This window comes from Accipiter gentilis, chromosome 10, assembly GCF_929443795.1.
Source record: "Accipiter gentilis chromosome 10, bAccGen1.1, whole genome shotgun sequence".
NCBI lineage: Eukaryota > Metazoa > Chordata > Aves > Accipitriformes > Accipitridae > Astur > Astur gentilis.
In genome coordinates this window covers 37,580,667-37,605,096 of record NC_064889.1, presented here as the reverse complement: position 1 = coordinate 37,605,096, position 24,430 = coordinate 37,580,667, and the positions used below count along the sequence as shown (strand labels likewise).

Here is a 24,430-nt window from a genome sequence, read left to right as displayed (position 1 = left end):
TAACATATGCAAATTTTTTCTATTTTCACCGCGAATGGAAAATGTAGCAGCCCAAAGCCCAGGGACAATTTCTTTTGCTCCCAGGAGTAAGCTCTCAGATCACTACAATAGTCTTTTGTGAAAGTGCGCCTGCCGAGCTGAGCAGGCAGAGCACAGGGAAGCACCCCAGTCCTGGGGAGGGCCAGGAAAAGCCAGTACTGCATGCCTTGCCTTGTATCACATCTTAGAGAAGTCATTCATATGAAAGCACGGTCATTACAAGGGTATTTGATTAATGTACAGTTCTTTCTGCTCTTCCAACCTAGATTCAGCTTGTTAATGGGATCATAAATAGAATATGATGGACTCGGCTAAAACTTAATGTACAGAGAGATCGCAGGTACCTTAGCAGAGCTTTGTGAAATCAGTTGCTGGTCTCCCTGGAACATTTACATGATTTTGTAAGTATGAATATTTGGCTCGTTGCAATCTATATCCATCAGGAACCTCTTTGTAATAACCGTGCTGCCTACCACCACCATCATGAACCTTCTCGAGGGGAGGAAGATAACTGTCAGATACTCACTGCTATGCTGAAATCGCACGCATTTACAACTGGAGATGAAGAAAGCTGTTGGCAACAAATGTTCTGCTATGTGTTCAAAACACTGTATAGTTACCCAACTGCAAAAGCAAGTGCTGGAAATTTTGAAAAGGAAATGTCTATGGCTGCAGAGAGAAGAAATGTAATTCTGAAATTTAATTCTCCCAAAGGTGTTTATTGAATGAAAACAGAGTCCTGCTAGGAAAAAATACAACTATGTTAGGATTCCACTATAAAGAACACGTAGAAGTGGACTACTTTTAGTACAAATAATTGTAAATCCAATTTCCAAGTAACCTGCAGCCTTCCTTCTCAGGTTATTCTAAAGTTACCTTCAAAGATAGTTTTATTTAAAAAGCAAAACAAAACCTAATCTACCATGCATCACTAGAGCACTCGACTTTATCGTGAATCTTGTGAAGATTGGAAACCTCAACCTATGAACATTACATTACACACTTTTGCCACTTTTCCTAGAAATTAACTACATGCACGAGCAGCCGGGAAGCTACTCAGCAGGATGGGGTGGAAGTGGCCACATGGAACACCCGCTGCAGCCGGGGTGTCGACTAGAGAAGTGAGATGAAGAGCTCACTCCCACTTCCCACCCACTTCTCAGGAGCCTGGCAGATCCTGGTTATGTGGGGCTCTCAGCGGGAGCGTTACGAGACGGGGGCACGCCCTGGATGTAGTAAAGCAAGAGGAGCAAGCTCTACTTATCCACTTCTCTTCAAAGGCTGTTGATGTTGCAGTTGTACACACACGTGGTACTTTCTGTTCATATTCACTTATTATTCTAGCGCTATAGTAAAAATAGGAAAATAAAATAGTGAATTTTAAGCAGTTATAATTCAGCTGAAATAAAACTTCGGAGAACAAAGAAAAAGCACTTCTCTAAGCTGTGGGACTTTCTACTGAATTTCAAATTAATTTTACAAACTAAAGGAACGTTAGCCACAAAAGATGTACCGGACTTATGAATAAATATTACAAGATTCTTCTAAACTGGGAAATATCAGACACCCTGAAAATAATGTTGTGCTACAGAAACCCATATAAGCATGCAAAGCTGAGCCATTCAGATTCTATCCATTAGAGGGCAATAATACATACACACACACATATATATACACATACAAACACACAAACTCTCTCACGCACCCCCAATTGACTTTAGCAGGAAAACTAGTATTTTCTAGTATTTTCTCTCTAATATTACCAATGGTATATTGACAGCTTGGGTCCTGTTCCATTCTCTTCCCCTCCACTCCCCAACAACAGTATCTAACAGATCAAAAGTTACAATAGCAAATTACTCTTTAAATTTGCTTTCCTACAAAGAAATCCATACAATACATAGTTTCAGAAGGCTTACAGTTAGTTGTCATTAAATGTAGCTTGAATAGAATGAACGACTAGTATTTATATAAGCACGTAAATCATTATAAGGGTTCCCAAACTTTGAACAGACAAGAATATTCTTCATGTGCTCATCTCCCACCTAAAGTCAAACACTTTTCTATTCAGTCACATAAGAAACCTTTGATAACAGCAGCAACTGCAGACATGGCAAGTATCCAATATACTTTAGATGTCTCTTAATGCTACAGACAAATCATGGAAAGGCATTTTTACTATGTCATTAGTAGAGCCACTCGAGGGAAGCAGCTCATGTGCTGTGTCTTCTGCTTTCTTGCTCAAACCATGTCAACCTGCTGATAAACTTCATTGTTTATCACGGGTCCTCAACCTTGCTGCACCTACTTCTAATATCCTGTAAGCACATTTATGTTGTGAGCTTACTGGGACAGGAATTGGCTGTTGTTATATATTTTTACTAACGCAACATAGACTCAGACTCCTGAGAGGATTCCAGCAACACAAATAATTACCATCAGCCCCTAAACTCCCACTTGTCAGCATCTTATTAGTTACAGGATTGCTGGAGTTTACAGTAACACACAGGCAGCTGTATCAGTCACATAACGACCAGTAATGCCTATGAGCATCCATGTTTTGTTTTGGTTTAAAATATTATTACTTTGCAATGATCAATCTGTATTTCATTAGAAACCGTAACTCAGGTAATGATTTCAACCAACAGCTGGTTGTTTTCATGGACTGTTGAATAAATATTAATTTTGTATTATACAAGAGGCTTAACTGAAGATCTGAATTCAACTTCATAAGGTCCAGGATGAAAATGTAGAACACCACACTGGTCACGTGTGCTATCCCAGACAGCACGCATGCATCCTCGACAAGGGCAAGCACCTCGAACTTGGAAATCCCTAATGATACCAAATACAGTAGGAGAACACACAGCTATTTTCAAATATTCCAGCGTACTCTGTGTTTGCAGCGGCTGCCTTTCCAAAAATCACTTTTCTCGCTATTTCTCTTTTCTAAATTCATTTTACAGATGCCAATACAGCAGAAAGCACAGACTACAAAAGAATTCAAGCTGACAGAGACAACTTTAGAAGAATTGTATCACCCGTGCAAGAGACAGAGTTCACTCTTCGTGGGATTTTCAGATCTGTTTCAAGTAAAAACACTGTGTCAGGTGGTTTTGTCTTCTTTTTTTATTAAACTACATGAGTGTTTTTATAAACTCTGAAGAACAACTTTAAAACCTGAAAATGGAATATTCACAAATCAGGCCAATATTTTAGGGGCCAAAAATAAAGTTTTCTGATTTGCAGTATTTCAGGAAGATTTTCATACATATGAATACAAATTACTATGAGATATGTAATTGCAGTTTGAAATATATTGTTTTCTCCATTAAACAGAAATCTACAGCATCCTTGACATCGAATTCTGTCATTTTGTCATGATAAACACTCAGGTATTAAGTACCTTCCACATCATGCACGCAGGCATGATTCTAATTAGTGCTGAATAGAAGACAAAATGTCAGCCTAATAAGCTTCAATTTGCAAAGTCTTTGAACGTTTGATGATATCATCACTTTGCCAATCATTTCCTGTACTTTGGCTTCTTTTTTTTCCACATCACCTTCCCTGTCAAAAGAAAGTCTTTCAAATCTACAGAAACGGAAGACATGAACAACGTCAGTCATTGGTCTGACTGAGCTAAAAGATCCAAGAATGACTCCCCAGTACATCAACAGAGAACTAGGATGTGCACAATATTTCCTCAAAGCTAATTTGCTGCCAACATGTAGAGTAATTGGGGGAAAAAAGTCTACTTTAAAGTCATACTGTGAAAAATATTTTTTTGCATGAAATCAACACTAAAGACCTTAAATCACTGACAGAGTCTGTGCCACTCTTTCAAAATGAAGAAACAGTATTTGTGAAAGTAAGTTGACAATCATTTCTTCAAAGGTGACTGGACCAAAGAACAGCGCTGCTGTCTGACTTCATATTGAAAATATTCACTGTATTTTAAAACAATGTATTTTCTTTCTAATTTGTTTCTTAAAAAAAAAAAGTTTGCAAGAAGAAAAAAGACAAATTGCAAAAAAGGCACATACAGTTCTGTAAGCTTGAACATACAAGGCTAGCGCATGTCCAAAGCCTATAGCTAAGGACACATGACACTTTCTCTATCTGGAATTTCCCCAAATGCAGAACCTAAAATCCCCGCTTTTACCTGGGTGTGAGGGAAAACAGAAACAAAATGGCAGCAGAAGAGACAAGGAGATAGATAATGAATCAGGATGGGAAATGTTGAGTAACGCAAAAGACTACATGGGCCCTCCTAAGGCTCTGCCAGGGCAGCTGGTCTTGCCCGAGGACCAAACACAGAGTCCTAGTTCTGAAAAGGAGAGACAGGCAACGGTCTGGGCTGACTCCCTGGAGAAGGTGGGTCACGCTGGGGCTGACCAGAGCACACGACCAGTGACCGACGTGCTCCACCACCCAGGTCCAACAGGATTCCTTGCATTGCGCCACGTTGCCCCGGTTCTTTGGTTTGCTCGTCCCATGGAGCCCAGTTGGCAGACCCTCGCCGGGACGCGTTTGTTACTCACTGCTCAGAACCGTCAGGAAACAAACCCCAGCCTACACCGCACGTGGGGTGGCGTGCCAAGTGTCGGTGCTTCGGCAGAAAAGAAGATCGAGCAGCTGGGAAGGGGAGGATCTGAAACTGCCTCCTGGAGCTGAAACGAGGGGAGGGAGCGGAGAGCACACACCGAGCACAGCACCGGCGTGAGGAGCGGTGCAGAAAGAGTGCAGAGCACTTGGCTACCCCTCCAGCCGATGGGTTAGCCAGTTCCTAACATCTGAGGCAGAGAAGTGGACTTCGAAGAGTTGCTACAGACACCAGGGTTGGGCCAGTGGGCAAACAGCTGCAGAGATGTTTAACAGTAAAGTACTCAGCCTTGTGTCTGTGCCAGTAACATCATCTTCGGATCCACAGATGACCCATCATAGGGGTTTGGGGGTTTTTTCCCCCCTCATAGCTCCTGTCTTTGAAAGAGAGGAAAACCAGAGAAGTCTTCCGTTTTAATTCCTGACTAAAGCAATATACGGAGGAATAAGCAGAGCAGTGGTAGGGCACCCAGGACAGTGCAGTATGCCATAAGCATCTCAGCTGCAATTTGTTACTGGTTTTCCACTTGAAGGTTTCTCTATAATACTTTAATGTGGGAGCATGCGGAGCTTTAGGGATGGTCTCATATTTCTCAGCTGACATATCTTCAGCCAAAGTATGTCAGCTACAGGAGAGGGCAAGGCTTTTCACTGGCTTTGTGATTCCTTCTTCCCCCATCGGAAACCACATAAAAGAAAAATACAAATAATCAGCTCTCCAAAATTGCTATTTATTACCTCATCATGAAACCGTCTACTGGACCCTGCAGTGGTATTGAGTAATATCGTTACTTAAACCATAAAGAGGTTGTCTTTATTACTCAAAATTGGGAAAATTAGCATCCATATGGATCTTATTGTTTTAAGACCAGTAATGCTGCCAAAACAAGTGGTGTTAACATTCCAAGCTACAGATTGTCATAATTTCTCGTCTAGTGTTTCATTCTTTCATTTGGTATTTATAATACCTTTGAATTGAGGAACTGAATGGATCATAAAATCTCTCCTATCAGATAAATCATTTAACAGCTAGACTACTGTTCAAAATTTGATTTACGGTGGCAGTGAGTGAATGGAATTAACATCTGCTGACCTAAGGAAGAGAGACTAAATTGATTTTGGCTAATCTTTCTCTAGAAAAGGATAAGAGAAAAAGCACACACTAAAAAAATTTAACTACTTAATTTGCAATACATAGCACCTTAGTAGGTAGTCACAGGCAGGATATCCTAACCTCCATACCTGAAAAAATTGTGGAGTAAAAGTCCATGAAATTACTTTCCTGGCACGTGAGGAATAAAAGGGTCACTGGGGACAGCCAACCTGCATATACCAAGGGCAAATCATGCTTAACCAAACTGATTGTCTTCTACAGTGAAACGACTGACTTTGTGGAAAGGAGAGAACTGTCAACGTCTTTTATCTTGACTTTAGCAAGGCTTTTGATACAGACGTTTACAGCATCTGTACAATCAAACTGAAGAGACATAGAACAGAAGGGCCTACTACAACCTGAGTGGAGAACTAACCGGACCACTGGGTTTGAAGAGTAGAAGTCAACAGGCAACCAGCTACAAGTGGCATTTCTCAATGTTCAGATAGGGCTGATACAGCTTAACATCTCCACCAATGACCTGGATGACAGGACACAATGAACCCTGTGCCATACTGCGGCTGGCATCTCTTGGGGGGAAGTGGTCAGTATGGTGGACAACAGGGTTGCCATTCACAGGGACCTCAAACTCTGCAAGCTGGAGGAATGGGCCACTAGGACCTTCAGGAAGTTCACCAAACCAGGTTTATTCAGTCTGGAGAACAGAAGACTAAGGAGAAATCTAATTGTTGTCTTCAACTAAGTGTAAGCAGTTATAGAGAAGACAGAGGCACGCTCTTTTTGAAGGTGTCAGTGAAAGGACAAGAAGCTACAGATCCAAATAGTAACAATAGATATTCCAAATGGATATAAAGGAAAAGAAATTTCACAATGGATTAGCAAAGCATTGGCGTAGGTTGCTCAGGGAGGTTGTGAAATCTCCATCATTGCAGATTTTCAAAACTCAGCTGGACTTGGCCCTGAGCAACATGATGTAATTTTGAAGTTAGACCTGCTTTGAGCAAGAGGTTGGACACGATGACCTCCAGAGGCCCATCCAACCCAAACTATTCTATGATGCTGTGAAAAAAACTTCAATATGAATCCTGATCTCCCATTAGAGGATGTCTCTTCAGCCATTCAGTGGAACGTTTGAAGTAGATATCACTGCTGTTTTCCAAGTTGCCGTACTTGTTCTATGGACTAAGTCAACCTCCTCCTATTCAACAACTCTCGCAAACGAATTACAACATAACACTAAAAAGCAATTTTCAAAAGAACTAAAAAACATTAATAATGAATGTCGTGAGTAAGCATCCCCTTCTCTGTAAAGCAGACATTTATGAAACAAGTTTAGTTGTAATATTTGGAACAATCTACTATCACAGAAACTATTTCAAAAGAGATGATTTAGACTCTTACACTTAGAAGTAATATCAATAAGCAACTTTAGAGTCTGGCTTTGCCATACACTGAACTTTACATAAAGCGCATGCTCCTTTTATTCAAAATCAAGAGCTTATATTTTAAGTTCACCATTTCTGCAGAGTAACACAATTTTTTTGCCTCTCTGCTTAGAAATTATGTTACACCATCTCAAATGCAGCAGTTACTATCACCTGTTTTGTATTTACTAACGTACTTGATCATTTCTGACTTCAGTATTCCTTTATTTAACTTTAATTTTAAAAATAATTTCACACCATGTATAGCTTTTTGTCTCTTAGTGTTAATCATTCATTGTAACCATCACACACAAAGCCACACCTAGTGTATGTGTTAAAAACTGGCATAAAGATCCTTTACCCTGCTGATGAGCAAGACTGATCTCATTTTTTCCTCAGAGAAATTACTCTGTATTTATTAACAGTTATATGCAGGAAATAATCACTTTTTCCTAAACAAGGAGTACTGGTATAAAATAAAATTACTGCCATGTGATATATACCCTGCCCCTACACAAGTGAAATTATATACTCTACCTTTTCAGCTGCCAATATTTAAAATTAAAACAAAAATGAATATAAAATGTTGATTACAATGTAAGAATAACTACCATATATATTCAATTTCATATTCTATAAACAGAAAGTCTATTTTGCTGAAAAGAACTCCATCTCAGAATCAGAGTTTGTATTAGTGATGAGCTAGTTTCTATAGCAACTGCTTTCTCTTTTACATACACTGTAGACAGCGCAAAATGTCAGTTCTCTCCTAAGCTAACTTTACATTTTTAATCAGCAAATGATAATTTATGCACCATTATGTATGGCTCCCAAAAATGTCTTCAGTAAATATTTCAAATGCTGAACAGCCTGAAGTATAAAAGTACAGAGTAGCAAGTAAAGTCACACCTCCTGCACTGAATTCCTCACTATCTAATTTCGGCCCTATCGTAAAAAGTGACAGTCAAGGAAAAACGTGGAAGAGATCATAGATGATCACCCACTAGAGCATGAGAACACTTTGATGGTTCCTGATGGTTCCATTAAGTGAGGAAGTGGCAGATGTTTATAGCTTGTTCAACAGTCTTTTGAAAGGCATCTCAAACAGAAGCAGCAGCTTGGAAGGGGGGACCAGAAGAGTGCTTGACACAAAACCACAAACGTGGCAAGGTGGCTTCATGGGAGCAGGGAAGGGGAAGGTGCACAGGAGGCCCAGACCCTCATCTTGATGGGGGTGCTCGACGGAGGGAACCCTGAGCCTGAACCGTGTGCTTCGGGTTTAGAGCAAAGGCTCATTTTTTTCCTCTAATCTCAAAGATTAGGTCTATGCTACAGCCCAAATTCTTCCCATAGCTCCTCTACGTTTACTGAAGTCTGGCTGAAACTAGCTTTGATGATTACCAGAGCCCAGTATGAGACAGTATTTGAATACTTCCCCAGGAAACTGACGCATTTGGCCATTTCATTGAATACTCAACTTCACAGCAGTACTAGCAGTTAGAAGTCCAGTTTGAATGTCTCTATAGGACCAATCATCAGGTCCTTGATTTTAGTAGATATTCTCCATCAGTGGGATCCATCCCAACCCTGAGTCAGCAGACTATAAACAACCAAGGGAAACCACGCAAGTGCTTCAACAAATATTTGGTGCTTTAAATATTTTACATCAACAGTCATGTTCATTACCCTGGGTTGATTGGTGGTAAATTAAACATGCTGCAATATAGCCAAAAGCTTTTGTTTAGAAAAGGCTAAAAGAGAACGGCTGTCTGTCTACAGAAGTCTGACTGTCAGCCCAACAGCTACTCTCCAAGTAAAATATAACAAACAAATATTTAGATTGCAACTCCATGATTTACATTGTCTGCAGAGAAAGCCTGCATAGCAAACAATGCACTTCTTCTCATGCCAAAGACAGCTTCTATTGAGAAAAGAAGTCAAAGGAAAAAAAAAAAAAAAAAAAAAAAGAGTTATAGAATTTATTTACTCAAAATTGTATACAGAAGTGACTGCAGTAGCACCATCAACATTTGAATGTTTCACAGGCTACATCTATCCGTACCCTCCAGACACGATCAAGCAAACTGCTTCCACCGATACCAGAACAACAACCCTGTGGAAACTGGTGTTTGGAGATACTAGAACAACCACATGAAGCAGAAGAGTTGATCAGTGATTTACCTGTACAGTAACAACAGGTTCTTTCAGATCAAAGTTTAAGAAAGTCTCCTATTGTGAAACAAACGCTCCCGCAAGCCTTCTATATTAGTATAGTGCTGAAAAGTTACTGCTACAGCAATATTTACACACAGACAGAAATTGTGCATGTGTTGGGGTATTTAGTTACCATTAAACAAGTACACAGTATTTCTATTAATTTTTTTTTCTGTATTTTCTCTTGTCAATAGTTAGTAAAGCTCTCCATCAGTGAAACGTATCAGCACAGTACCACTTCAGACTGACTGCATATACGGAGACAAGATAAATCTCTTCCGTCCCTCCTACTTTGTTGATACAGTAATTATCTATACAGAACCATAAACATATACCAAGGATTTGCTGGAATGAAAATAATGATCATTGCTGGAATGAAAATAATGATCATTACTGGGTTTTTTTTATCGTTAACTCCACAGGCTCAAAAAGCTTGGAATTAATTCAAACAAAACCAGGCACAAAGCAACAGTTGCAGAAAGACAACCATTTACAAGTACAAAGAAGCAAATTTTTGAAGAGGAGAAGCCAGAGAAGAAGTGAAAGGGTGCCCTATGCATCGGGCACCAGGGAAAGAGCCGCTGATTTCTGAGAAGGCAAAGCAAACCGGGATGGTAAAGGCCAACGTGATTATGGGAAGTGCAAAAAGCAAGAGAGGAAAAAGGAAATGGATACTTTGGCCACAGAAAAAGACCTTGTTAACTCTTCTCACCACCTCCAGCCTGCTCTTTTTTGTAACAGCCTCCATTCTCAATGTGCGTGTTCATGTGACTTCAGAACTGTTCAAAGCTTTCCTTTCCCAACCAATAATGGTTTATTGAGAGCCCTAAGACATTGTCAAACACCAGTGATCTTCCCTTAAAGCAGCCTCATTTCTGAGAGCATAAACATTATATGTTAAAATTAAATACTGTGACATCAGGGACAAATACTGCCAAAATGTGCCCCAGCATTTGAGCTACTCCTGACCCAATTAGGAATGGATGAAAACAGTGGACTTGCCAATTATCTTCTAAGAGAACCTGGAGAGAGAACTCAGTTTCCTCATGGAAACTTTTTTTTTCCTCTTGCTTTAGTGTAAAGTGCTATATTTGAAGTTACAGGGGTACCTTTTTTTCTCTTTCTTGCCCGAAGGTCAACGGTCAAAGACTAAGCACGAAAATGATCCAACTCTATACAGCAGCTGGAACATGAAAATCTTTGAGCTGGTTGAGGGCATGTGTCAGATGCAGGGGAGAGAATGACATCCGCACAATAAAGGGAAAATATAAGTGCATAACTGGCACCACAGCCACCACAGCCCATTGGGCGTCGGTTATTAAAATTTCCTAACTTTAGTGTCTTATTTCGCAGAAGCAAACTAGATGTATTATTCTCTGCAATCAGAAGCCTTGCTTCAGAAAATCGCCGATTCAGCAGCAAGGCTGTTTTTACTAAAACAAAAGGAAGACCTCTGTCATCCAAGGAGTCCCCCGTTTTGTGTACTAATGTATAAACTAAAATTATTTAGGGAGGTGGCAAATGAATGACCAACCAAACCGTAGCTTAAAAATGCTCCTAAAGGAAATCCAGATAATATTAAAAGATGTAATTTAAATAGAAGTAGTGATTCAAAACTACCCTTTTTAAAAAAAAAATAATCCTGTATTATTAGCTACTATTTAAAGAATAACAATATTATGGCAGTTCATAGAAAATGTATAGGATTTAAAAGACTACAAGAACACAGCATGGTATAAAAGCCTTTGTACTACTTTGACTTTTATTGACCTACATGTCAATTTACTCCTCCCCAAGCATTACAACCCTAGGTGAAAAAATCAAAGCAAGCCTCCTAGAAATGGATAAATCCAAGAGCTAAAGTGGAATGCAATTGTTATGCAGAAATTCATCAGCAATACAAAAAGGTGATCCACTTAAATCAAGTTCCTTTCCTGAAAATATATTAAACTTATATTTCAAAGAAACAGTAACATTTTAGATTTAATTAAAATCTGGAAATGAACTTAATTTTTATACTTTAGTTCTGATTAAAGCATTAAGAAATGTACTCATATTTGAATAAAATCTAACCATTTTGTATACTATCTTTCACAGTAGCTGAAAACCTACCTGAAAGTAGAGACCTTGGATATGCAATAAAAAGAAATAAATTAACCTTTCCAGTAGCAGTATAATAAATTGTTCCGCAGTGCTCAGTCATAGCTGTCTTTATAGTAATATAGTAAGAAATACGTATTTTAAACATTTGCCACTCTTTCATACGGAAAAGAATTTAAGAAAGAATAACTGTGAGTACCTTTAATAACAGTGCTTTCACATCAATCACCAAACATTGAACAGATAGGTCCTTCAAACCAAGCTACTCGTATGTGATTAACACTAATTATTATTTAAATTTTTTGAAACACCCAGCAAATCTACTTTTCATTTAGCGAAGCAAAATGGCCTCTTCTCTTGTTTCATTGCACCTTCATTGTAATATAAAGCAGTCCTAAAAATTATTGATGTCAAACATGGTTCAAATTTAACAGGTTTTTAAAAAGCTATGTCTACATAAACTTATTAAATCACTGCGATATCTTTGTTAAGAGACTGCCAAATTTTTCACAAAGGACATTGGCCATTAGTCATGTTAGATGTCCAAAACACGCATTTTAGTAAACATATGCAAAGATTTAAAAAAATTTATTAAACATATGTGCCATAATTCCATAAGAAACACCAGTATTGTCTGTTGAGCTCACTGCAAAGACAAAAGTGAATTCTAATACAAAGACCAGAGAAGGAACGAAAAGCGATTTATTTTCCAAAATGGAAAAAATATGCGTCCTTGAAAACTCATGGATTCTTACCAGAGTTTAAATAAACGACAGCTCTTCTAGTCAAAAGCAACGGCATTTTCTTCCCTGATTTACATGCCATTCTCATGGCAGCAATGTTCAAATGACTGTATAGGGATATTCAAACTACAAAGAAAAGCCCTGTAAAAAGGCCAAAGTTTTTGCTATTCAGACTGTTCAGATTTTCCTAATAGCTGCGATAATTTCCAGCTTTCTACATAGCACCTGTAGCAGCATTATATATCCCATTGCAAAGAGAAAGCACAACCAAACTTTGGGCTCCAATCTTTGCCAGAAATGACCCACAATAGAACGAAATAGAAAGATATACTTACAAGGCACCTCCCAGATTCTCTGAATTTGCCTAAGATAGTCCCTTTACCTTTGTATTCAGTGTTATACAGAGCAATACACTAATTGTAATGAATGCTGGCGTGTAGACAGAATAAATCTATGTAATTCTAAAACTGTTTTTTAATCTGAGTGCTACAGCTCTGCCTTTGTATGCAGACACAACATCAGGAAGGCAGGTGAGAGGATGATACAACTTTGAAAAGGCACTCGCAAATAGCTATATAGACAAGATGCATCTGTCTTGGGCCAAAAAAAAAATGCAAAGATAAAAACCAATCCCTTTAACAACTGAAGTCTTTGTTCACTCTTACAATAAATTGGGGAATAAAGGGCAAGGTTTAATTTTTCAGAAGCCACCTGAACCTCCTCTTCCCAAGCGTTCTCACCAAGTATCTCTTGTTTTCCTTGGAAAACCATAATGGTGGAAATGGAGAAATAAGTCCTGACTCTGCGATATATCCCTCCATCCTCCCCCAACAAGCCGTTTGTTTTCCAAAAGACTTACTTAAGCAAGATTTCGATAGAATCTGAGTCGTCCAAAGGTTTAAAAAAATTAATTTAAAAATTAAATATTCAATTTCACTTAGCTACACTTAGTTGCCAGTAAAAGACACACCCTACTAGTCTAGAGGGAAGTAAAGTGAAAATGCCTCAATGTCAGAGTCTTACATCTCATAGGGAAGGCGGTGGTGCGCGGAAAACATATGTCGTTCAAGATGCCTTACCAAAATGTCCAGGTTTGGGATAAAATAATCCATGCACGATAACTAATTCTAATGCTGATTAGTAAAGATTATTTTCTGAATACTCTTTAAACTACAAAGTCACCTTAATTTTTTAAATATTGCCATTACAGGCCTTTTTAATATAGGGTCTTAGGAAAATATACCATGCCATCCTTATAAAATACATTGAAAAAATGCAGTAAGATGTTTTTTTGAACTGAAAACTCATAAAGATCATTTTCCATGCTGACAGTGTGCATTTCATCCAGAAGTTTGAAGAGTCAAACGCTACCCCAGCTGGGGGTTATTCTGCCAAATGGCTTCCAACAGTGACCACAGAGATGGAGGATGGGAGGGGTGCGTGTGTGTGTAGGAAAATAAACGTGATGGTAAGCAACCCCAAACCCACATCTTATCAAATATCCGACATATGTAGCCAAACACACAATGCAAATCTAGAATACAAAACTGAAACAAAAAGACATGAACAAAATGAAATAAAGCCATTTGTGAGTTACCTGCAGAGATTTAAAACAAAAAAAGCATACGAGTGAAGCAGATATAATTCATATGGATTTGCCCAGGAAGGAGAAAAGGAGGGGTGAGTGTGAGGGCTGGGGGGGGGGAGAAGAACAGATACCTTTTTTTCTTAAACAAATCCATCATGAAAGAAAATGAGACAAGATTATAAATAGGCCGAGTTATAGCGCACCATGGGATTTTTAATCTGGCTACCTGTGGTTTTTGCAGTTAAAGCCCTATTCAGCAGTGGGAAGGGAGGGGGGAAAGCGGGAAAAAAAAAAGAAAAAAGAAAAAACGAAATCACGTTTTAGTGCCAGTTTCGCAAATGCTCACACAGCGTGCATCACCAACAATGCTGGCAAACAGGAAACACTAATTATTAGCATTTTCTAATAAGCGTACGCCTTTCAAACATTATTGATCATTACCTGTCCGTCTCGTTTCCTGCATTCTTGAGTTTTACTCTCGTGCTCTGCCATGGCAGCGCGAAGCTGTTTTTCCAGTTTCTCGATTTCCCGTTCATGGTCTCGGACCAGGCAGTCCTTCTCTGCGTTGTGCTGCTGGAATAGGTGCGTCTTCTCCTGTTCATGCTCCAGCTTCAGCTCCACTATCTGATTGGACAGTGAGGAGTACAGTTCATCAATAGAACATCCTTGTCGTCATGACAACTCGTCTACAGCTTAATTTTCCCCTTAATTTCATCAAGTTGGCAATTTTATTTTTACGTCACTATTACCTCACCTTTTAAAAAGCCACCGTTAGCGTGACAGAATTCCTCCAGACAATTCCAACAATGGAGACAACCGAGCAAATCCAGCGCATCCTTAACCAATTTGTTGATACAAATGTCGGAGCGTACAAAAAAAAAAAAAAATTGCATTGTCGCATTCTGTGTACGGTCCCCCCGTACCCTGCTGCTGCTCATCAGCAGGGCTGAGGATCCTAAATGGTTAATAGGCAGCCTGCTCTCCCCTTCGCTTAAGTATACACACGCAACCCCCCCACCCCAGCAATTAAATCTTTTAAAGATTTCTTTATGATTTCCAAAGCGAAAGCTCTTCCTTGAATATTCCTCAACGCTGCCGTATACAGTTGTCTTTTTTTTTTTTTTTAATAAAAAAAGAAAGAAAATTATCAAAAACAAAGCTCTATTATCCCGTTGTCAGCTACGCTATCCCAACATAAACAGATGTATGTGTTCCAGAAGGGCACCTGCTGTGCTGCAAGCTTGCACCATGATTTCATAAGAAGCCCTCTATTCTCAGGATCCTTTCCCAGTCCGCACCACACTGGATGCTGTGACCTTGGCCAGTCTTAGCCTCTCCCCGCTAGACTGAATGGCAGCCCGAGACCAAGGGCCTGGTTGCCGCAGCTTTGATACTAATCCTCCCCGCCTGCGCACAATGGCACCCTACCTGGCCTGCACACTGGAGCAGCCAGCCTGCCTTTGAAGCAGGTGATGAATAGGGACGGCAGGAAGCCGCTTCCCCACTGAACTCCGGGCCACACAGCTGCTAAGAACAGTCACTTGGATTTTTCTTCAGTTTTGGTGGATTTCGGAAAGGGGGGGGGTGGAAAGGAGGGGAAAAAAAAAAAAAAAAAAGGGGGGAAAAAAAAGAAAAAATGCTCTTATCGTGAATATGGTGGGTTATTTTCAGCGTGAGAAAAAAAAAAAAAAGGCGAACGGGAGGAGGCGGCTGTGTGTGCGCCGAGAGCGCCCCGGCACCTTATCTTAAAGCTGTAGCATTCAATTCTGGAATAATATTAGCTGTTTGCATGGCTTTTGGGTTTAAAATTTGAAGCAAAGTTTAAAAAAAAAAAAGGAAAAAAAAAAAGCACTTTCTCAAACTATGGATCAGCATATTCCAGGTTTAAAAGTAAAATGTGTCACCTGTGCCGCAGCCGAGAGCGTCCTTCCAAAAACGGAGCAAGTAGAACAGATGCAATATTCTACGGTTTAACATAGCTACGTTATTTAATAATACTCAAGAGCTTATTAAGAGACGTCCTGCAGGAGTTAACCCCCCAGGAGGCATACATTATCTGTACCGGGCCTGGGATCTTTACACGAAGTTCTTTAAGTCAGTTTTTTGCCCAAGGTTTGTGTACAAAACTGGTTTCTTTTCAGATGGTAGAAGTGTCCTTAGTGTGCCTAAAGGAAACAGTTCTTGCTTCCTAAAATAATTGTAAAGCCTTTGCCTGAGTTAAGGGAAAAAATGTTTAGCGGTTTTTCATAAATCAGACCTGATTAAAAAGAAATCATATCAAGAGAGGTCTTTTTATTCAAACATTTTCTTTTCTTAATTGCTGGATTTTCAGCTGGTTGTGCCATGTAAGGTCTGGGGTACAACAGTTTGTTGTGAGGAACTTCAATTATTGAGGTTTTCACTTTTTTAACTGAAGATGAGAAACGGCAGCAGACAGGGAATATGTGCCTGAGAGGGGCAAGGGACAGATCCTGCTTCTTCAACCAGTTACATGATACACATGTACGTCTCCACTTTACTCAAAGTAATTAGTTTTATTTGGTAATCTCTTCACTTACAACATTTATATTACAGACACAACAGTTTTGAATTTAAGAGGTGGAAAGAGCTAAAAGGGAACAGTCCTTCTGTATGCAGGAGGGGCATCCCCCCAGTCTGCTCAGTGGGAAGGGAAAGGATGGCAGTGTGAGGGGAGCCGTTTTATAAAAGGCAAATTTGTCGAAGAAAAAAACCGCACCGCTTAAAGCAAAGTATTCTCCATGATGTTTTGGGTTTGCTTTTTAGAGATTTCTGGCAGGGAGCAGAGGTGGAGAGACAGGAGAGGGAAGGATGAGAATGAGAGCCTTTTCTTCCCTCAAGTTCAAAGACGTAGAAAACCCATCTTCCCTAGTGAATATTAACAAGTACCCCACATTTGTAACCAACAAAACGTGCCTTCCTGTATAAATAACGTGAAGTGATGGAGTAGCCATTTGACTGCACTGGTGAACACTCACTGAACCTCCTGTTCTCTGAGCCGCTGCCAAGAACTACAGCTTCTCTTCCAATCCTCCCTCTCTCGTCCTTGTATTGTTGTTGGGGGTTTTTTTTAAAGGGGGAAAAATTAATGTATACCAACAAAAAGAAAAAAAAACAACCACCATGCTGTTTTTCAGCAACAACAGGACTTCATCACAGGAAGCTGCATGAACACTATATTAATTCTTCATAAACCAGTATGGATTCTCTCTCCTCTTTAAGGTAGAAAGTGCCTTTTTGAGGGATGTAAGAAAACCACCTCCTTTAAAAATTGTATCGTGTTGAGATCTTTCTGCATCTACCCCTAGATGCTTAGCACTTCATCAGATTACATTAAAATGTCCGCTCAAATTCAGTACATAAGTGTCTAGAAGACAGACAGTTTTAGGTGCTATACATTTCAGACAAGCAACACGATATTCACAATGGGAATTAGGGGCGATGCTGAAAAGATGTATTCATTAAATAATAGTGGGCGCCCTATTACCATAATCAGATCGTATTCATTGTGGCTTAGATGTTTTCTCATTTTGCCCTCCCAAAGACGAGATTCTCTTATTCTCTTCTCTGCGCATCTGTTCCTATCTCCAGCTGTGGCCTGGACACTAAAACAAGCAGGACTGACTGACCCCATATAGGTCTTCTATACCGTGAAGTACTATTATTACGAAGTAGCACAAGTATTCTAAATATATGATCTCCTCTTGCCTGAATCCTCCATTTTTTAATTCTTTCCACACCAGTATGATAGAACCATATTCAAGGCCATAGCCAATACCTGATTTAGTAAGCCATCACCAGAATTACACCATTTATTTTTAAATCTCTGCTTTTACCTGAAATTTAACATTTCCTTACTCTTGCAGAGAAAAGAATTGAAAAAAGATGACAAAATTCTTGACAAAAAGCTAAAAAAGATTAATCCAAGAACTGTGACCACCTTTTGCTATTCACTAGCATAAATACACACATACACACAGACTGCCAAACAAATCTGGCAATGTCCATCATGCCCACCCTACGCAGGACACCGACAACCACAGCTGCTGATCAGCGGTGGCCTTCGAACACAGACAGACTTAACTGCAGCCAAATGTGGAGGTGCTTTAGAACAACCTGCTAAAATGAGAGACAATCCAATAAAGACCTAAAGTGAAATCATGCCGCTGTTAACGCTGGTTCAGTTTGTACATCTGAAGAACAGAGATCTACAGTAAACAGCCTACTGATTGCAGAAGATATTTTCAGAAGCCAAATACTTGTAATATGATCAACGTCAGCAAATACCTTTTTAAAGTCCCTAATATAGACAAGACCTTCTACTATCCAGTTTTTGCTTTTACATCACACACTAAGTTTAGGCTTTTCAATTTTAGAACAATTTCAACTTGTTCTCAAGAACAAGTATGCCTTTGAAATTCTTTTTATAGTCCCCAAAGGAGGGAAAGGAAATTAGTTAGCTCACTACCTCTTTGAAAAATGTAGCTGCTACAATAAACATTTGACACCAAAGTATGAAAATTCATGTAAATTTATGTCCACAATTCCAGAAATATTGTAAGTAACACCTATATAAAATATAGTTTTGCACGGCAGGATGATTTTATTAGCGCTATTTTGGCGTGACTGAACTTCTAAGGGCTGGAGAAGCCACCAATGAGTTACACATGTCATGGCAAAGAACTGAACTAAACTCACTCCTACAGCATGCATCTAGCATGTCTATTTCTCAGCAATTCCATCTTATAAGCCTTTAAGAGTGTTTGTAAATCAGGTGTCTTCATTATCATTGCTCTGCTCAAAACTAGTCCTAACCTCTGCCCAGCACAGCATATAACACATGATCTATCCCCAAATTACAACTCTGGTAAAATCTAGCATTTTCCATTTCCTAAGCCTATAAATAAATGTGCGTGTTTCATGAGGATATGGGGATTACCCATCTCTGCAAATACACTGCTTCTAAAAGTAATCAGATATAACAGGCTGGAGGATCGAGTATTAATCATGCTGGGCTCTGGCTTAGCATAACTTTGGACAGAAAAGAGGAATCTTCACTGCAAGGCAAGGGAGCATACCAGAACTACTTTGCAGCAGATGAATTAAATGGATTTTAAAAGTACACATTTTTTTGAGATTTTGCTATAATTTGGAACACAAAGTACTCCCAAGATAAAAGGGCTGTAATGAGCCGAGGGCAAATGGGACAGTGAAAAATACATCAGTGCAGAACCACATATTACCACCGAAGTAGCAAATGCATATAGGGTAATGTACATGCATAGCGAATGCATTTTACTTTCTATTTCATTGCAGGCTGCAATAATTTAATTGGCATGACTGTGTTCCCTGTTATACTTTACCTTATAATCAACCACTAATAACTGTATTTCAAATGCAAACTAAGTATTGCAAGAAATTCTCTAGAAGACATAATCTGGTCTATTATCCATACTGCAGTTTGATTTATCCTCCCCACTACAACAACACACCTGAGTGGTCTCACCACGTATATAAAACGATATGCCTGATCTGTAAATTTTTACTTACAAAGGCCTTCCAGAATGTTAATATTTTTAAAGTATGGGCAGCACAAACCTCACCTCAATCCTCCTATCTTCCCAATCCTCCTGCCATGAGTAAATTTGTTTTTAAATCACCAACATACTGGCAATGAAGTTGCATCCCTGCGATTAAATCACACTTAGTGCCGTGATCGATGTCAGGAAGACCCACTCCCCTTCTCCAGCCCACCTGCTCCAGTAAAGACAACGCGGTCTGCAAACAGCAATATTTCTTTCAAACTAACATACATTGAGTCATTGCAAATGCCTGTTTGTAGCAGGCTCTGGTACAGGATTTACTGTACATAGTCTTTGTTTAGGGATTCAGAGTTTATCCAAGGACCTCCTTTGAACACTGAGAACCAACTTCACAGGCATTCGCAGCCTGACTTGCTATTTACTGCAGGCACCAATTTATGTTCCTGGAATCGTCTCCCCTTTCCCTCCTCCCTGCAAAGTTGATTCTGTTGACTATACAGGGAGCTCAGGCTTTTAACTCTGAATCACACACAAGTTAGATGCCTGAAGGAGACAGTGTAAATACCCATCTGTCTGGTTAACAATTCTGTAAACAGCAACGGTACAGCGAGACGACTTCCACCCACTCTTCACTTGGAGGTTAAATTCGTATCCTTTTCCCATTTGTGAGTTTTAGCTATATCATAAAGTGAAAAGTTGATGTTGTTGATTGAAGAAACTATTCCTCAGATATTCTGTGCAAATGGCATTCATCTGTGTGTTAGGATGGTTCAAAGGAAACATTTATGCATCCTAGATTAATTTATGAAATGAAATTTATGCAGCTTGTTGCTGATGACATGAAAAATTTAGAGCCTCTGCTAACGTGCTCATTTGGCCTCCATGCAAGAACAGACTGTATTTCAATTATCTTAGACTATAGACAAAGAGGAAAGGAACAAAGCTTTTTACAAAGACTGTGTCCTTATAACTAAACCAGCATACTAAAAATGGATCGTGAATCTCTGAATATAACTGGACTGTTTAAAGTACAGCTAAGAAACGCCTGGAACATTGGTCTGTCTGAGGAATACCATATTTCAAGCACGTCTTTGCAAACGTTTTCTTCACTCGCGTGGGTAACAAAGCAGCCAAAAAGAAGCTAGAAGAAACAGAAAAGAAAGAATGTGGACAGAAGAAAAGCTAGGACATAAGTGTGGTGGCAGGAACTCTAACCGAGAAAAGGTACAGGGACAAAGCAAGCTGAATGTTAAGTTTGTTACCTCTATCAGTGTGTCCAGCTGAATGCCTCTGAAGGCTTGAGCATGACACTGGAGTCAGAGTTTAAGGTGCACATATGGTGACTGTGTCTCATGATAGGACTGATGATGTTTATAGTAGTTCTGAAGACAAGACTACCGGCTAGAAGATCAATTGAGCTAAAAGTAGTATGCCAAATAAACACGATAGGACTGTAAAGTCAAGGCATCTAGCGTAGAAGCAGCATCTATCCTTCCTACTTCCTACCTCAGAAAGGCAGAGTGGCCACGGTTAAAGCAGGAGGTAATAAGGAAGGCTGGCTCCTGGAGACCCCACTCATGCTCAGTGGACCCTTCGGCCCATGTCCCATCTCCAGCTGACCCCTTCTGCAGGACTTGGCTCTCCAGTGCTCCTCATCCATGGGACTAAATGACATTTCTCAGCCTAAATACCTCTAGGCTCCATTGCATGGGCTTTTCACAGCTGCTCACAAATTCTTTTCACGGACAGTACTTACTTTCCCTGAGGAGCTTCCTTTCCAAGCCCCATTCCCAAGTCACAGCAGTTTCTTGGTTTAATGCTTAATCCCCACTTTTTACTCTGTTCCTTACTTACACTGTATTTTCCCCGTCTCTCTCGAGGTCACAGCCTTTACACCATACTTTCATACACAAACTGTCCTGGCTCCATTTACCGGAAAGGACATGGAAATTCTCAGTGAGACTCTTCAGAACATTTAGCTGCTGAACTCTTGAATATCTGAATTAAGCAATGTTTATTATCTAAATACACCTGAGTAGATCTTCAAGGGAAAAAATAAAAAACACACCCAGGTCAGAAATATCCTACCTTCAGTTAAAAACACACCCAGGTCAAAAATACCCTGCCTCCAGCATTTCAAGGAATTATCACTCCAATTTTAAGCAAAAGCAAAACAACGTCATCTCACCCTTGATAATCGAAACACTAGTAAAATCTCTTGGCACAAAGTTAAACAGTTAAAAATTATCAGGGGAGATGCCCAACCATTAAATGTTAATCTAAATAACCCTTTAGAATACTTTTAAGCAACTGAGCATGAGATTGTGCTTGGAACCTTAACATTAAGCTAGCACTGAACAAGATGTTTGCTGTTAAATATACACACTTAGGTATAAAAACAATGGTTGTGATTATAAAATTAATATTTTACCTAAGATAACCCCACTCTTTTCTTTAAAGTAACCTCACTAGAAAGTTATAAAAGACATACAGAAAGACCTAAATAATATTCTTCCTCTCCTCCTGATAATATCTTCCTCTCCTCCAGCACACTGCTAAAATAAGAACAATTTCCTAACACTACCTTGGATACTTGTCCTTGCTGCTGGCAGGTAAGATTACAGCCATGCTTTTTTCACTTTTAACCAGCTGATTCTGCACTTTACCTCTTTCTTTAATATAAAAGGCATATTTAAGCTCAGCCACACCCTTGTCTTGCTCCAGACTTAAAAGTGTAGACTATTTCTCTCACCTTTAACATCATCTCAAAGTGATCTTGTTAAATACCCCATAAAACATTTCTGAAAGTGTCCTGTTTCTTCCCTATTTGGCTAAATAGGACAAGACGACAACTCTAATTATTCCTTCAAGAGTTTTACAGAAGTCAGAACCCAACAATAAATGTCACAAGAAAGGATTTCCTGAGATACAGGGAGATTCTTCAGCTATCACGTAATAGCTTTCCACTTTGCTATGGAAGCATGAATAATTATTATTTTAAAATGGAATAAACACCATTAAAGAAAAGATGAACCAAAACAAAAGGCTTATTTATACATCCAGGTTGGCATCTAATTTCAGACAGTATGGACATAACTCAGCAAGTAACACCATCCTGCTATCACAGTAATTCTTCCACTTTTTCATAGTGCGTTCTCCCTGCTAGGAAAATGACATTTCATAGACTTTGGCTCTCTTACTAATCTTGCATCTCATTCTTTTCACATTCACTCAGTCACAGCACTTCAGCCAATATTTATAACAAAAAATGGGTGTAACAGTGATCAGAGTGATCTATTATTGTATTTTTTTAAAAAGGGACAAGCTAATACCATTTAAACATTAAGCTCTCCAAAAGTTCACTGAAAGTGTTCCATTCATGACAATTTATGAAAATCTGCTTGAAATGAAGGTGAGTACATACTTGGCCCTGCATGATGCCCTGTTCCACCACGAGTGCTGTGCCGTGGTACCACGGCTTGCCCCAAGAGATGAGCTCTCAGAAAGTGCCCAACAGACGTGGATATGGGGGAAAAAAAAGCAAATTCATTAACTTTGTCAAATTTGCCTGCCTAAAATCCATTATTGAAAAGTTTGGGCACGTGCTCTTTCAAACATTTGGGCTTGTGGAAAATGATTTCAGCAGGAACACTTCCCAGGTATTTTGAGCTAAACTGAGGATGTAATTAGAAAGTAGGAAAAAAAAAAAGAAGAAAAAAGAGAGGGGGTGCAAAAAACCAAACAACCTTTTTTCCTGTGCTGACGGTGCCATAAAGCCCAACTATAGATACTGCAACCATTTCAAAGGCAGGAAAGGCTGAGGCCTTCGCTGTGGTGTCCACTGGCTTTGAAGTGCCGAAAGCAGCTGCTCCCAGCAGATAGGAACTGTGGTGCTGCTGGAGTTATTTTTTTCTTCAAAATATACTTTCAAATCTAACAGCTGCAAGTAGAACAAAGTTGAGCTAAAGTATATTTAAAGAAAAAAAAGCCACCAGTTTCTCTCTAACAGTGTTCTCAGTGGATACTTCAAAAGAAAAGTGGCACTGAATCAGATGAAGCTGGAACCAGGAGTGACACCTGACAGCTGATACCAAACACTGCAAGATCCGAAATGTCTTCTTTGCTTTATTAATGGATTCCAATGCATTTGAAAAGTTAACAAAACATTAACTGCCATAGTTTTGTATGGGTTTTGTCATAATTCTTTTTCAAGGAAAATAAAAATTATATATATGAATATATATCAGGTTATTTATTGATATACGTATCAGATAAATATCAATATGTAATAAATCTGTATGTCCAATCTGCAGGCAGAGCAATCTTTCAGGCCCACAACCAATGGTCCATGTTCACACCAGTAGTCTCTTTGAAATCAACATTCAAGGAGGGTCCTGTGAAGCACAGGCAACCATTCATATAAAGCAGAGAGGTATAACCACAGCTTTCAAGTCCCTACACTTCCAAGATGTTTCTCAGATTGGAGAACTGGATAACACATCAGTTCATTTGGTTCTTCATTACCAACTTGATTAAATTTATGGGCAACTGAATGGTCCAGTATGCTGTCAGTGCTACCTCTGCCACTCACCATGCCAACCTAATCTGAAGATCAATTTGCCTTCCTTTTGTGTATAAAATTCCATTTGACAATTAGATTCAGAGACTTGAGGCAGAACATCTCAAAGCAATTACTACAGTTCTCACATAGCTAAAGTATCTGGTTTTTTGGTTGGGTGTCTGCTTCCCAACTGGAAGTCTGCTAGAGCCGTGCTGAAATGCACAACCAATTCTAATTTACTGCTCTGTTTAAACAGTTTAAATTAGTCTATTCCTCCCCAAGTAACAACCAAAGAAATATGCGGTAAAGCAAGGCAAGGTAAAGTCTGCTTTAAAAATGGTTTAGAAGTTCTGAAGCATAAATAGAGAGTAATACAGAGAAACAGAAGTTGGAACTACTGAAAGGAAATTTTAAGAGTGGAAGAACTGAGCTCATATTGCTCTGTGGCTGGGCTGAAGGAGCTTTGTACTGCAAAAATGAC

General features: G+C 39.3%; 1 protein-coding gene across 1 annotated transcript in view; it reads right to left on the bottom strand.

Annotated features, from left to right (window-relative positions):
- CEP112 (centrosomal protein 112) overlaps nt 1-24,430 on the bottom strand; it is a 175,211-nt gene that overhangs the window by 78,076 nt on the left and 72,705 nt on the right. The window contains exon 20 of the mRNA XM_049812666.1: nt 14,269-14,451. Within this exon, the coding sequence (XP_049668623.1) occupies nt 14,269-14,451 (183 nt within the window). The remainder of the gene's footprint in view (nt 1-14,268; nt 14,452-24,430) is intronic.